The following is a 14,263-nucleotide window of genomic DNA, read 5'->3' as shown; positions in this document are numbered from 1 at the left end:
CTCCAAAGATTTAGGATAGTGTTTAGCAGTTTTGGATTTGTAGTAAGGAGGCTAGTTCTGTTAAGTTTCACTGTTTCTCAACTTTGGCAATGTTGGCAGTCTGGTTCTCATGAGACTTGTGTGAAAAACTCTGTTTAGGTTATCCCAAATCCATTAACTCCACAGAACAAACCACTTAAATCACTTCATCTTAAGCTTGATAGATCAAGAACAGCTAGTTCAAAACAGAACTTCCAATTTCTACATTAATCAAAGTTGAATAAATATTTAAAACTTATTTTTTAAATGTTTAAACCTGGACCAAAAGCCAAGCAGACTCATAAAACAAAGAGTCACCTGCCTTGACTCAGTTGAATTTCTACACAGATGACCAAAATCAATTTATAGAAGTTACTTACTTCCTCGTAGTCTGAATCTCTGAAGTCAACTGCTTTAGGTTTGCGCCCAGACTGTGTTGTGAAAGGAACAATGGACACAAAGGAGACTATCAGTAAAAATCAGAATACATCTAAGAAATGTTTTCCACCTATAAAAGTAACCCATTGGAGAAGAAATCATAAAAAAAAAATTATGCTTTAAGGGAAGCTGTTTCCATTGTATAATTTTCTTGCCTTAAAGGGATACAGGTTGACCCATTGCAACAATGAGATGTACAAGATGCTATGTTGAAAAACGAACTTTACAATTTAGGCCGTGGGGGGAGGGGGGCGGGAGGATTGTAGTTGAGGAGATGGGAGGGAAGGGATGGTAGGGGAAAAACAAAGGGGAGGCAACAATGCTTGATAAGAAATGTACTCATTACCTTGCTCATGTAACTGTAACCCCTCTGTACAGTATTATCACAATAAAAAACTTATAAAATAAAAAAATGGAACCCTTGTGGGGAGGGAAGTAACCATGTCATTCTCCCTTCTATTTTCTCCATCAGTCTTGCAAGAAAATGATATTTCTTTTAAAAAGCCAAGGTAACTTGTGTGCAAGGCCATGGTGCAAAATATGACAGAGGCAGAGATATCAAGTGTTCACATGCATATCTCCTTTGAAACCAAGAGCAGAGAAGCCAAGAGCAGAGTAGCTCTTCCATGCTTCCCAGAGCCTCCTTGACCCAGTTCTACAATTTGTACTCATGCCGAGTCCCCTCCAAGTTCAGAGGCCAAATTTAGGACAAGTAAGTGTTTGTGATAAATCTCTTGATTTATCTTTTTGCTTACATCCAAATCAAGTGAAAATTAGGACAAACAAAAGCTACTTTCATGCAATCAGGTAACTTGTGGCTTGGGTGGGGTTGAGAGATAGAAAACGGTGGAAAGGATGACATTGAACAAAACACACAGCATCCATAAGCTCGTGTTGAATTGAGGCTCCTTTGGACAACTAGTGAAAGAGGCTGAAAAATAAAATAAAAACACAGCTACTTTCTTAAGGTGAGTCTAGCTCACAAGGTTACTTTGCCTGGTCTCTAATCTGTTTAGTTAATGATGCCAACATACATAAAGTTGTATTTGTTTTGGTGAAGCTGGCTCTCTGAGTTGTTGAAGAGCACGAAAATAAAACCTACTTAAGTCCCTCTCTATTTATAAATAGCTATGAGTTTGGATATCATTATATACCAAGAATAAGAATAGGAGCTACTACTTACTGGGTACTTACTACATGTTCTCACAGCCTTTTCCTTGAGCATGCACATATTCTCTCTCGCTTCATTTGGTCTACTCTAACACACCACTTGTGAGTCCCCCACAAATGTCCCCCTCTACATACACTCATGCCCAACACACAAGCACACACTCATGCTTACCCACACACAAACCCCCACTTGGAGGGACTCCTTTTCTCAAGCACACGAACATACTCAGGACTGACACTCTTCATTTTTTTTTTTTAGGTATTTAAAATAAGTTACTTCCATTCTTAAACTGTGTGAGACTAAAAATTCATCGACAAATTCGTAGAGGAGGAGATGAGAAAGGCAGGAAAGGTTGCACCTTCTAATATAGAACAGCTGTATGGATCCTGGGGTCTCTAAACCATGCTGAATCTTGTCCGTCCAGTGGCATGAAAAAGTCTCTAGTTCAGGTGAACGGCACTTGGTGAACTCTGGCTTCCCAGAAGAATCTGTAGAATAAAAAGAAAAGGCAGGAGTGAAATCAGGTGTGTCCACAGTGAGACCAAAGGAGGTGATATTCTTTGGGGAAGAATGCCAATGTGCAACAGCTGTATGCATCTGATCAGATAAAATAAGTTTTCAAAGTGAATTCCAGCAATGGAAGCAAGAGTTGTGTTTTTTCCTTTGTGGCTGTTTTTGTTTTCTTTTCCTTTTCTCTTGTTTGTTCATTTATCTGTCTTTGATAGGATAAAGAGGGGCACAGAAATGGAGGGACAAATGAACAAATGCAGCAGTGGTACTCACTAGGCACTACGTTGAACGTGAACAATACAAGTTGTGGGTGCGGAATGGGAGGGAAAATCTGGGAGAGAGAGGGAAGAGTGACATTGTGCAAAAAATATACTCTTTATCTGACTTATATAACTGTAACCACTCTGTACATCACTTCTATGATAGCAATACAAAAGCATGGAAAAAAAGAAGAAATCAGGTGTGACATTCATGGTCCCCAGGAAACCCATGTTCCAAGACCTACTGGGATCAAGCCAGCCTGTTCCTCATCTAAGAAGTGATCCAAATGTCTTCTAGAAAAGCTGAATGCCTGGACCACTGGCTCAAGGTTTATGCTTGTTAATGTCAGCATTTGACTAGAGAAAAACTGTCTGACCTTTATTGCAAGTGTTATTCCTTAGGTCTGCTTAAGGCACAGATCAGTATTTGGGTATAGGTTTTTCATTTGGAAGATGACCCCAGGATCTAGAAAGGAGAGAATGGTCCGAGTGCGAAAAGAGTGGGGAGGACAGCTAATCATGTGTGTGGTACTGAACTGGTTACCAGAGGAACTGATTGGGATCTCCCCCCACCCCCCCCCCCCAAATCTCTGTACAATGTGTTTCTCCACTGTTGAGCAGGACTGGAGGCATGGGCATGTATCCGCAATCCAGCACCCCCTGTTGAAGACTGCATTAGAGATGTTAATTTCTGTGCACTTCTAGGCCATACCTGCTCATGGGCTGGTGTCTTTGCCCAGGCAGGAATTTAAGCGTGCCTAGGATAAAGGGTATTATTGTCTACCCATCACATCTGCTACAGTGATGTTTTCCTTCATGTAGAGTTTTAATTAAAAAGTCACTTATGTTTGTGTTCTTTTAAAAGAATCTTTAACAATGTACAGCCAAGGCCTGGGGATGTGGCTTAGTGGTAGAGTCATTACCTTGCATGCATGAAGCCCTGGGCTTGATTCCTCAGTACTACATACAAGAAAAAGCCGAAAGTGGTGCTGTGGCTCAAATGGTAGAGTGCTAGCCTTGAGCACAGAGAGGCTCAAGGATAGTTCCCAAGCCCTGAGTTCAGGTCCCAGGATTGGCAAAAAAAAAAAAAAAAAAAAGAATATACAGCCAAATAAAGTCATTAAGTAGAAGCTTCTAAACAACATATATATATGCATGTCAATTCTAATTTGGGAGGGGAAAAGTCCCTCCTAATGTCAGGATGTTAGACCAAGTCCCTCTGCATTGATGAAGCTAGCAGCTACAGACATGCAACACACAAGGCTGGAGCAGTCGATGTTCTATGTTCTGATATCAGTGGCTATTTTCTTTCTTTTCCCCTCTTCTTTCTTTTAATTTTCTCTGCTCTTTATAGAATTAAGTACCACTCCAATTGGAAACTTAACGTATTTGTTCTTGGGCCTAAAAGTCATTTTGGGTCTTTAGAGAGACAAACAGTTTTTTATAAGTACTTTAAGAGATAACTTAAACATAAATCATTTACAAACACACACATGAAAATAAAATCCGGATTCCTAAATCCAGATGCATACTTGGTATTCTGAACCCAAAAATACTTTTTTTTGGGTTGTCAAAAAACTCATAAGGGTCAGGGATATTATGAGTCTTTAACATAAGCCTATTTTTAGCCATTCATTGAACAAACATTTATTAAGTAATAATCTTATAGTATGCTTGTTTTAGGGCTAGAGCAATGAACAAAACTGATGAGGACTTGGAGCTTGGGAAGTTTCCATTTTAGTGGAATTGAGGGAGGAGAAATCGTCTGTAGACAAATAACCAGGGTAAGAAGCGATGCTAGGGCTTGCAGTCCATGCATATACAAATTAATACAGTGAAGGGGACAGATGTATTATTCAAGCAAATCTGTTGTCTTAAATAGCATGGTCAGAAACAAGAATCTTGCTGAGCTTCAGACAAAGCCTTAGAAGGATATACTGAAGGCAGGATTTGTTTTTGAATTTTAGCATTTTTATTTGTAAATTTCCCTTTTCTCCTTTGAATTTTCTGTTTTCATCAGGCCGTGTTTTCCTCTTGTTTGTCTTGGTTTTTCTTTATGGATCTCAGACTTCTCCCAAATATCTGGTAATTCTTTCCTTTCTTTTTCTATGTGAATGAAGAAGCAGTTAGGCTGACTGGAAGGCCAGGACATACAGGCAGAGAGTGTCATCCAAGGTGTGCAGTTCTAAGATAGTACTATCTCATGGCTGCTCTCATACTGCTTCTCCATTGCTCTGGAGAACAAATGCTTAATTCGGATACAGAGGGGATTCTTATATGAAAGTTCTTCTGTGTTCAGCAGAGTCAAAGAGCCTGAGCTTCCTTCAGGCCTGTTTTAAGCCTCAATCACCCCTCCTTCCTTAGAGGCAGGATTTTTTATTCTTATAATATTCTATGGTCAAAGATATTCTCCTTTTCCTGAATAATCTGAGAAATTTACAAAGTTATGGGGCATTGATAGGATCTGCCTTGGTTATAAAGGCAAATGGTCAGCCATTTTTATGTGGTCAGTGTTTAATAACCATTCTTAGAGCAAAACATTATTTAAGCCTGTGAGATGTTACAAATAAATAGAGTGATAATACCATAACACCATATATTTTGTGTGCTAGCGCCCCCCCCCCCTTTTTAATACTACAAAGTACCTGAAAAACTTCCTTTTCACTTCTAGCTAAAATTGAAAACACCTGTTTAATGTTAAGATGTTTCACATCTTAACTTCATTTCTACAGAGCGAAGAAGAAAAGCACTCCATTAGAATTCATGCTCAAATCCTAGGTCTGGCTCAAGCCTTAGTTTTCTCAATAGGGAGACGGGAACAGATGACACATGATTATAAACTGTTACAACTAAATGACATAGATAACTGGTAGCAGTAATGCACAGAACCTATACATAATTTGAGCATTTGAATTGAACTACGGAATTGAACCACTGGATAACTTCAAGTATAAACACTAACTAGGTTCCCAAACTTCCCCTGTGATATTCTTGTCACATGATGACAACAATGATAAGCCAATCCCAAACTTGAAACAGAGAGGAAAGAAAAGCTTTGCTAGATCAAAAAAAAAAAAATCAAAAAAGTCATTTTGCTTAAGCTTAGTATTCTTAGTATTTATGTTTCCTGTTTCCTTCCAGTTCCAGATGTGTAGAAAACTCACATTGCTTCCTCTCACTCTAAATAAATAGGAAATTCATGGTTGTAGTGTTAAAGTGATGGAAATTGTACCTGAATGTAGAACTCTGATAGAAACATAGTGTAAAGAAGTGGTTTTTGTTTTGTTTTGTTTTTGGGTTTTTCTCTCCTTTCTCTACCTTTTACCTACTTTTCCCCTTTCTTTTTCTCATCTTACACCATTCTTCTCTGTTTTCCTTTCTCTTTCTTTTATGGCCAGATAGGTGGTGTCAAATGTTCTAGCTGACCCCCACCCGCCTATGGCCCTGATGACTCCTGACTTGTTTACAGCTTTATATATTTCCTCTCCTTTGAATTACATAGCTTCTAATCAACAGACTATGGTAGCATGAAGGGAATGTCATCCCATTGATTAGGTTACAAATGAATGAGACTTCCTTCTTGTTAGTAGACCCACCCTTTTACTGAATCCTGTGAAACTAGCAGCTGCCATGGTGAGAATCTGGTGAGAAAGGCTGGTCTCTGGTCAGCATCCAGCAAGAAGAGGAGGCTTCCATCTAACAACACTGAGCAATTGGTTTCTGCCAACAGCCACGTGAGTGACCAGCAAATCAGTCCTCCCTGTCCTGCCGGCAGATGAGACCACAGCCATGGCTGACACTTGGCGGTCTATGACAGGGGCTGCAGGAGGGGATTCAGTTGATGAATCAACTGGATAACAGTAGAGAATATTATTAACTGTATTAAATACTGGAATGCCATTGATCAAAAAACAAATGAATCTAATAGATTAGAACTGGACAACAGTGTTCAAGAATGACATATGCCACTTTTCTCAGCAAATGGAATGCATACAGAGAGTGTGAGAAAGTGAGTGAGAAGCACAGGACAGTAGCAACTGCTTGTTTCACTTAGCACTATTATGGTTAGAAATATTCCTAAAGGCCAGCTCTTAGTGTTCTCTTGAGGTTTGTCATGTCTGGGACATACTGATATAATCTTAAAAGGAACACCTTTTACCTGTGCCTGAAAACTTTATTAGAATCTTGGTTACCTCATCAAGATGATGTAGACAGGGTACGAATATTGTCATCTTAGAAGAGAATAATCCTGTTTCATAGTGAATACTTAGTGAATATTTTAAATGTAATATATATATATATATAGAGAGAGAGAGAGAGAGAGAGAGAGAGAGAGAGAATGAGAAAGAGAGATAGGTACATTTGAATGATAATTCTGTCCAAATACCCACAAGACTACAAATAAGGTGTTACATTATTATTATGTAATTTGTTCAGAAGCCTGAGATGACTTTCTCTAAATGAAAGGCATAAAGTTTGATAAAGTTTGATGTTCCTGCAATGACAGAGAGACAGTGTCAGGGGGAGCAGATTGTGGGTTGAAATGTGTCATCTTGGTATGATCATGACTAACCTGAGATCAGATCCCTTAGTTTGGTTGAAGTTAACTTCTTCCTCTTACTGCCCAGTTTCTCTTCCCTTAGACAAAGATGTTTGTTCAGATACCAAAAGAAGGACATCACTAGTTGTTATATATTGACAATAAATTTGAGTTTTTACTCTCTTCTCTATCCACTGAGATGCTTTTCTATTCTCCACTCACAACACAGCAGAAACAAAAAAACAACTAGAATCATACAGAAGTTCCCAAAGTTGGCTGGGGACTTGAGGAGAGGGGCGAAGGAGAAAGAGGAGAAAGTCAAGTGGAAGGAAAGCACACTTTGAGGGAAGGACGGCTTTCAGAGAGCTCAGGTTGTGGAGCAGAAGGCATGCAGTATCCATCTTGAGTCTTGAAGACCAACTGTTACCAACAGGCCCAGACACTAATGATTACTCCTGAGCAGAAAATAGGGTGTTTAGCTAACATGTATGGGGTGGGAACTTGAACAGAAAACCTTGCCACTTGAACAAAGTATAACAAAATACAGGTTGAAAATCTTCTTTTAGTTAAGGTGGCCACTGCCAAGAAAATAAAGCAAAACATGACTAAGAAAATCCACTGAAAAAAAAAAAAAAAAAAAAAAAGAAAATCCACTGAATCAAACTGATATAAAGACATATTAAAAAAGTATAGAATATTATTCATGATTGAAATGATTTATAGTGTTTTATAATGGAAATGATGAAAGGAATTATAAGACCTACTAGAGAACGTGTTTATATATACATGAAAAATGAGAAGGGAAATAATGCAATGAATAAAAAAGCACAATGGACCAAACAGCTTTTGGCCTATGATGTTGGATTTGGATTTGGCTAAGAAATTTGCATATTCAGCCAATCAAGGACAGTTTTAGAAGGAAAGACCAGTCAACCGCATTTTCAGTATCTCTACTTCCAGAGAAAGAATGGTTGTTATTGACCATAAGCCAAAATGAAGAAATACTTATTGTCAACTGAAATAGCTTTCATATGTTCTGAGAATTGCATAAGCACATGAGTGAAAGCCAAGTATGGTGAAACTGTAATGTTCCTTCCACAAGTAATGAACAAGGCATGATGGTTCAAGCAATCAGTTCATTTCCTCCACTATGTTGATTGACCAGTATCACTATAGCAGTGATTTAAAAGTCTTCGTATTTCACTTTTTGAATTTGGATTGGGCAATATTATAGAATAGGATGGGCATGATCCTAAATGTTTCTTTTCTTTTCTTTTTGGACTGGTTGTGGGGCCTGAACTGTGGGCCTGGGCACTGTCCCTCAGCTCTTCAGCTCAAGGCTAGCGCTCTACCACTTGAGCCACAGCGCCACTTCTGGCTTTTTTTTTCTCCTGCTTATGTGGTGCTGAGGAATCGAAATCAGGGCCTCATGTATGCAAGGCAAGCGCTCTACCACTGAGCCAACTTCCCAGCCCCGATCCTAAATGTTTCGATGAGCAAGTCTATGAACATGATTCTGTGATGACAGAAGGAAGTTATTGCTTCTAAAGGAATCTCCTTCCTTCCCTCCCTCCCACCTGCTCTCCCTCTCCCTTTTTTCTTCTTCCCATTTAGTATATGTAAATTTTTAACTGATGTTACTTCCAATCTTATCAACTGATTTACTGATGGCCATCACTTACAGTACATGTATACTGTACATGAAGCTAATCTTGTTAGCTTCATTGGTCTGCGCTTCTTACAAAGTAAAGTGAGACTATTTCCTTTGCTGGCAGGATTATGAGAAGATCAATTAAAACCATTTTTCACATAACTGAAACTTGCTTTTGAAATTCTTTTTTCCCTAAGATTTATTTAAGAAGCATTAACAATGTCGGTCAAATATTAGTTGACCTCCTTATAACTTTGCATGGAGATCAGTAATTATCACAGTGAATTAGGGCTGCTGGGGAACCCAGCCTACACTAAGTTGCTTCCCGGCTTTGCTGATAATATTTAGACCTTTGTTACAGTGTTGTGTATATCATACAAAACTCCTTTCCTAGAATCATATAATTTATTAGGAACAATAAAAATTCTTTATCTTGACAGCTGCCTTGATAGTTAGTAGAAACAAGCAGGATATAACTTTTGATGATGGGTAGAGGCTGAGAACATTTGGTTCCATACTCCTGGGATTCAATTCCACCACCTTTATAATCTGTGTAATCTAGGGCAAATTACTTATCCTCTTCCATTTCCTCATCTGCTTGAAGAGGAGTAGTAATAGTTTATCATGGGATTAATTTAAAGATTAAATGAGCTAATAGGTGCAGAGCTCTTAGAATGATTACTAATACAGAATATTATTTCTATCCTCACAGTAAGTTGTGATCACCAACCTCGGATGTGTTAACTGGTAATTCAGGAAGAGCAAATGATGAACACCACTAAATCTGAAATTTATTTCTGTGATTTCAACTCTAGCAGTACTAGCTGAAAATGTAATTGTAAGTCACTGGTACCAGTTGCAGCATTGGAAGTATACATCCTGGTGTTGGGTCAGCTTCTTCCTGCATGAGGTGACTTCCGGTTCCACTCTCCATGGTCATAGCCTTGGAGGTCTGAGTTTCAGGTAACTGCCAAATGTTTTCCTGAGAAATGAGTCAGAGCAGATGCTCCAAGCACATGGAGTAGCTCATAAAGAAGGAAAAATGACCAGTGACCCATGCAGACACTGTGTGGCTGGATCCTGGAGCTCTTTGAAACCTTTCGAAAGCTACTCAAATCATAGTAGAAGCTATATCAGTTTGCTGGTAATACTCTTTTCAGAAAAAGCATATTGAACAGGAATAGTTCAGCATTAGGATTTGGTAAGTTTGAGTTCTCTTAACAATAATCCATCAACTCTTACCTTCTAAGCAAAAGCCATCCTGAACAGAATAGCCTGGGTGATTGAATTGTATTTTTGCAACTTTACCTTTTCCCATAGTATGCAAGTGTATATAAATGTATTAACTGAAATATAGTAGCTTCAAGGGAGGACTCAAATAGTGTAATTCTTTGGAAAGGCAAGTCAAAATTCAACAAAATAAACACCAGGAGGCTGGTACTTGAAAAGGGTAGATGGATGGTGGATTAAGGAGAAAGGGGCAGGCAACTGAAGAGGAGAAGAGCAGGAAAATGCAGTCAAGAATTCAACATATAGCCTACAAAGCTCCAAAGAGTCAAGAATTCAACATATAGCTTACAAAGCTAAAAAGAGGGAAGGGATGGGTAGGAAAGGGTTAGGTGTGAATGTTGAAAGGGGTGACATAATCAAAATGCATTGTATTCATAAATTGCTTTGTTAAGAGGAAACTCCTTTGTACAACTATTAAAGATAATAAAAAATTAAAAAAAGAAAGTTGAGCATACATTTTCTGCCCTGTTGAGGGGCACTGAGTGTATTTAGTTCTTGGTCCCCAGCAGGCCTACATTCACAGAATGCACTTAGGTAGTGAAGAATGAATTCCTCACCCAACTGGTAAAAGTCCTTTTTCTTGAAACTGCTTTGTGGCCAAGGACCTTTTCAAAGTACTCTTGTCATTTTTAAAGTGCTCTTCCATTTGAAGAGCTGCAGGAGTTCAATGAATCCTCTACTTCAGAGCAGCTTCTGTATCCCTTCAACAAAGACCAGGTCCTTGAGGGATGTTGGTCTACCAAAAGAGGGCAAATAAATCTGCAAATCATTTGATTCGTTATTGACGAAAGGAATTGAACTGCCTTATAAAAATATAGTGTGGAAGAATGCATTTAGAGCTTGAGATTTGGTGCAAATGGTACAGTGCTTGCTTAGCAATCTAGAGGCTCTGACTTCAATTCCCAGAACTGCCAGAAAAGAAAACAAAAGATAGAACGAAATTAGAAAAGAGTCAAGAGTTTTTATTTTTCTTTAATATATGGACTTGGACCTGCCAAGTGATAATAAAACAGCAGATGCTCAAATTTAAAAAAATGATATAAGTTATTGGCAAAAAGGCTTTAAACTAGTAATGGTATTGGCAGAAAGTTTCATAAGGCATTTCCTATTGGAAAATACCAAATGTAGGGAATTCCTGTTCACACTTGCTTTCCTTCCTCATTCTCTGTGGAATTGAAAAATGCAGCTGAAAATGGAGCAGCAATTTGCTACTTAGAACTGAGAGCAGGACTTCACAAATTCTCCCCAAACTCTTTGTCCTTCCTTTATTTTTTTCATTCCGTTTTTTTTATCGTCAAGGTGATGTTCAGAGGGCTTACAATTACTTGAGTAAGGTATATTTCTTGTCAAACTTGTTACCCTTTCCTTCATTTTCCTCCTACCTTTCCTCCCCTTCACCCTCCCACAAGTTGTACAGATCATTTCCAACATATTATCTTGTATGTATCGCTGTGGCATTGGTTCCTCCCTTGTCCTCTGTCTCACCATTCTGTTGTTCCCCTTCTTACTTAAAAAAAAAGTATTTTGGGGCTTGGGAAGGTGGAGCAGTGGTAGACTGCTTGCCTCACATGCATGAGGTCCTGGGTTTGATTCCTTAGCACCACATAAGCAGAAAAAGCCGGAGGTGGCGCTGTGGCTCAAGCAGTAGAGGACTAGCTTTGAGCTGAAGAGCTGAGGGACAGCGCCCAGGCCCAGAGTTCAGGCTTCACAACTGACAAAAAATAAAAGTATTTTGAATACTACTAAGTTTTGTAAAATAAATTTTTGGTGCATTTAAAAAATTGTATGGCTGACCTACATAAAGATATAGTCTACATTTTCAGTTAATTTAACATGAATGTGATATCAACTGAACTTGGAGTTTCTTAGAAAAGTCTGCATAGCATTTGTATATACAGCTCTGTACACAGGCGATGTGGATAGCTCGTTTATATTGTAGAATCAGGAGGAAGAGGGTTCTACCTCAGGTATGTATCATTTAACTTTTCCACAACTCACATCTTTTTTTTTTTGTTCTTCTTGTTTTATGTAGTTTCATAGAAAGCTTTCTTTATTAAATGTGTTATATTAACTTCCCTTAGAATTGTGGTTGAACATAATTTATCCTGGGTTTCAACACTCAAGGGCATCAATCTATTGTTTTCCTTTTCTTCTTTCCTTCTTCCATGTCTAGTGTATTTAGTTTACTTTTGGCTTTCATATTATTTAATTTAATTGTTTTAGTTGGATAAGTCATATTCTTCTACGATTTAGAAGTTTCTCTCTTCTAGATTTTAGGCATTGATTCTCTTAAATGCACTTGATTGATGGTACCCAAGTACATATGTGAAGATGGAACTAAGGAAACTAGAAAAGAAGAGTGGGTTGGAAGAGACGGGAGAGAATGATGAAAGCAAGGACATTAATCAAGCTGCATTGTGCACATAAATTGGCACATTGAGTTGAAACTCCTTGTACGACTATTTAAAGATAATAAAAATTCAAAAAATCTAAGTGAATATGTGTTAGTCAGCTTTCCACCTCTATAATAAAACACTCAAAGTAATTGATTTATAATGAGAAAACAGTTATTTGGGCTCCCAGTGTTAGTTTTCAGTCCCATTGGACTTGTTACTTTGGGCCTGCGTTGAGGATGCACAACATAGTGGTAATGACTGCTGGGGCAAAAAATGCTCTCCTCATAGCAGAAAAGCAAAGAGAGAAAAAGAAAGGAAATGTCGTCCCATGACTCCTTTAAATGGCATCTCCCAATGATCTCGCACTAGGTTCCTTCAAATAAAAAGGGTTTTACCTTCCCATCTCCCTGAATTGTGCCACCCCCCAGGACCAGCCTTTAATACTGGACCTTTTGGGCTATTTAGGATCCAAGCTATAGTTGACATGGATGAGTTTCATGATGAAGCAGTCATCTAAAGGTCCAGTAGTAACAGCCTTTGGGAAGATGGGGCAGGAACTTGCCCTTCAAAACATATTTATTCCCAGAAGAACAACTAACTTATGAAATGGAATCGCTATACTTTCATTGTTTTTTTAAAATGCATTCTGCATAGCAGGTTTTTGCTTTTCTTTTTCTTCAGAGACAACTCCACAAAACTCCAATAGCTTTAAGTTCAGCTGGATTTCTTTTTTGGTTGATTAGGTAAGGGACATCCTAGATAATATATTTAAGTAGTATATAAAGTAGGAGGATATAGAATAACTGGAACCCTAACTCCTGGTGGGAGCATAGAATAGTATAGCCATTGTGGAAAAAGAGTTTGGTGGTTCCTCAACAAACTAAATACAAGGTTGGGTGTGAGTTATACATGCCTATAATCTCGCACTTGGAAGTATGAGGCAGGAGTATTGTGAATTTGAGACCAGCCTTGGCTACATAGTAAGACCTTGTCTCAAAAATCAAACCCTTACCAAAAGCAAACAAGCACACAACCTCAAGTCTCCAAACTGAAACTTCAACAACACCAGAACCAACAGCAACAGGACAGAATAAAAAACAAACAAATTGATACCCCTAAATACAGAGTTAATCTATGACCTGGTTGTTCTCTTGGGTAGATGCTCAAGAGAACAGATAACATATCCACACAGGGGTTATCTACAAAAAACATTCATAGCAACATTATTTCACTATGTGAAAGAAGACAGACATGTATTATATTATTTCATTTACATAAACTGTTCAAAATAGAAAGATAAGTGGTTACCAGAAAGTGAGGTGAACAGGAAATCACAAGTGATTTGTAATTCTACTTCATTGTGTGGTTCCTTGATGAGGTATTGGAAATGTTCTAGGATGGATAGTTTACACACCAGAATAGATGGTTTACACAAAGTTAGGAATAAACTAAAACCTAATTTTAAGATTAATAAAATGGTGACTTTTTTGCCATATGGATTTTAACTCAAAATAATCTAATATATAGCTAAAATATTAAATATATTGTCATTTTGATTATTCTCCATATGCTTGATTGGACAGAATTTTTTTTTTATTTAAAAGTTATTGCTCAGGCTGGGCATGGTGACTCTCGCCTGTAATTCCAGCTACTCAGGAAATGGAGATCAGAAAGATTGCAGTTGGAGGCCAGCCTGGGCAAAAAGTTACTGAGACCTTCTCTCAACAAAGTTAGAAAGACCCCTTCTCACCACACAGTGGTCTGTGCCTGTAATTCCAGCTATGTGGGCGGTACGGACAGGAGGATCATGGTCTGTGATGGCCTGAGCAAAATGCAAGAGACCCTATTTGAAGCACAGCTAAAGTATGGAAAAGGCTGGAGCCATGGCTTAAATTATAAGAGTGTTTGCTTCACAAGGGCAAAGCCCTAAGTTTAAACTCCAGTACAAGAAAGAAAGAAAGGGGGGGGGGGGAGGGAGAGAGAGAGAGA

General features: G+C 38.4%; 1 protein-coding gene across 1 annotated transcript in view; it reads right to left on the bottom strand.

Moving 5' to 3' along the window:
- The window catches only part of Ghr (growth hormone receptor), a 238,063-nt gene that overhangs the window by 24,698 nt on the left and 199,102 nt on the right, over nt 1–14,263 (bottom strand). Inside the window, exons 4-5 of the mRNA XM_042690566.1 lie at nt 1,986–2,115; nt 399–449 (exon numbers count right to left, since the gene is read on the bottom strand). Of these exons, the coding sequence (XP_042546500.1) occupies nt 399–449; nt 1,986–2,115 (181 nt within the window). The remainder of the gene's footprint in view (nt 1–398; nt 450–1,985; nt 2,116–14,263) is intronic.

The sequence above is a fragment of the Dipodomys spectabilis genome, unplaced genomic scaffold (genome assembly GCF_019054845.1).
Source record: "Dipodomys spectabilis isolate Male_0828 unplaced genomic scaffold, ASM1905484v1 ptg000138l, whole genome shotgun sequence".
NCBI classification, from domain to species: Eukaryota; Metazoa; Chordata; class Mammalia; order Rodentia; family Heteromyidae; genus Dipodomys; species Dipodomys spectabilis.
Note: the sequence above shows the minus strand (reverse complement) of the source record. Positions and strands in the feature narration are given on the sequence as shown.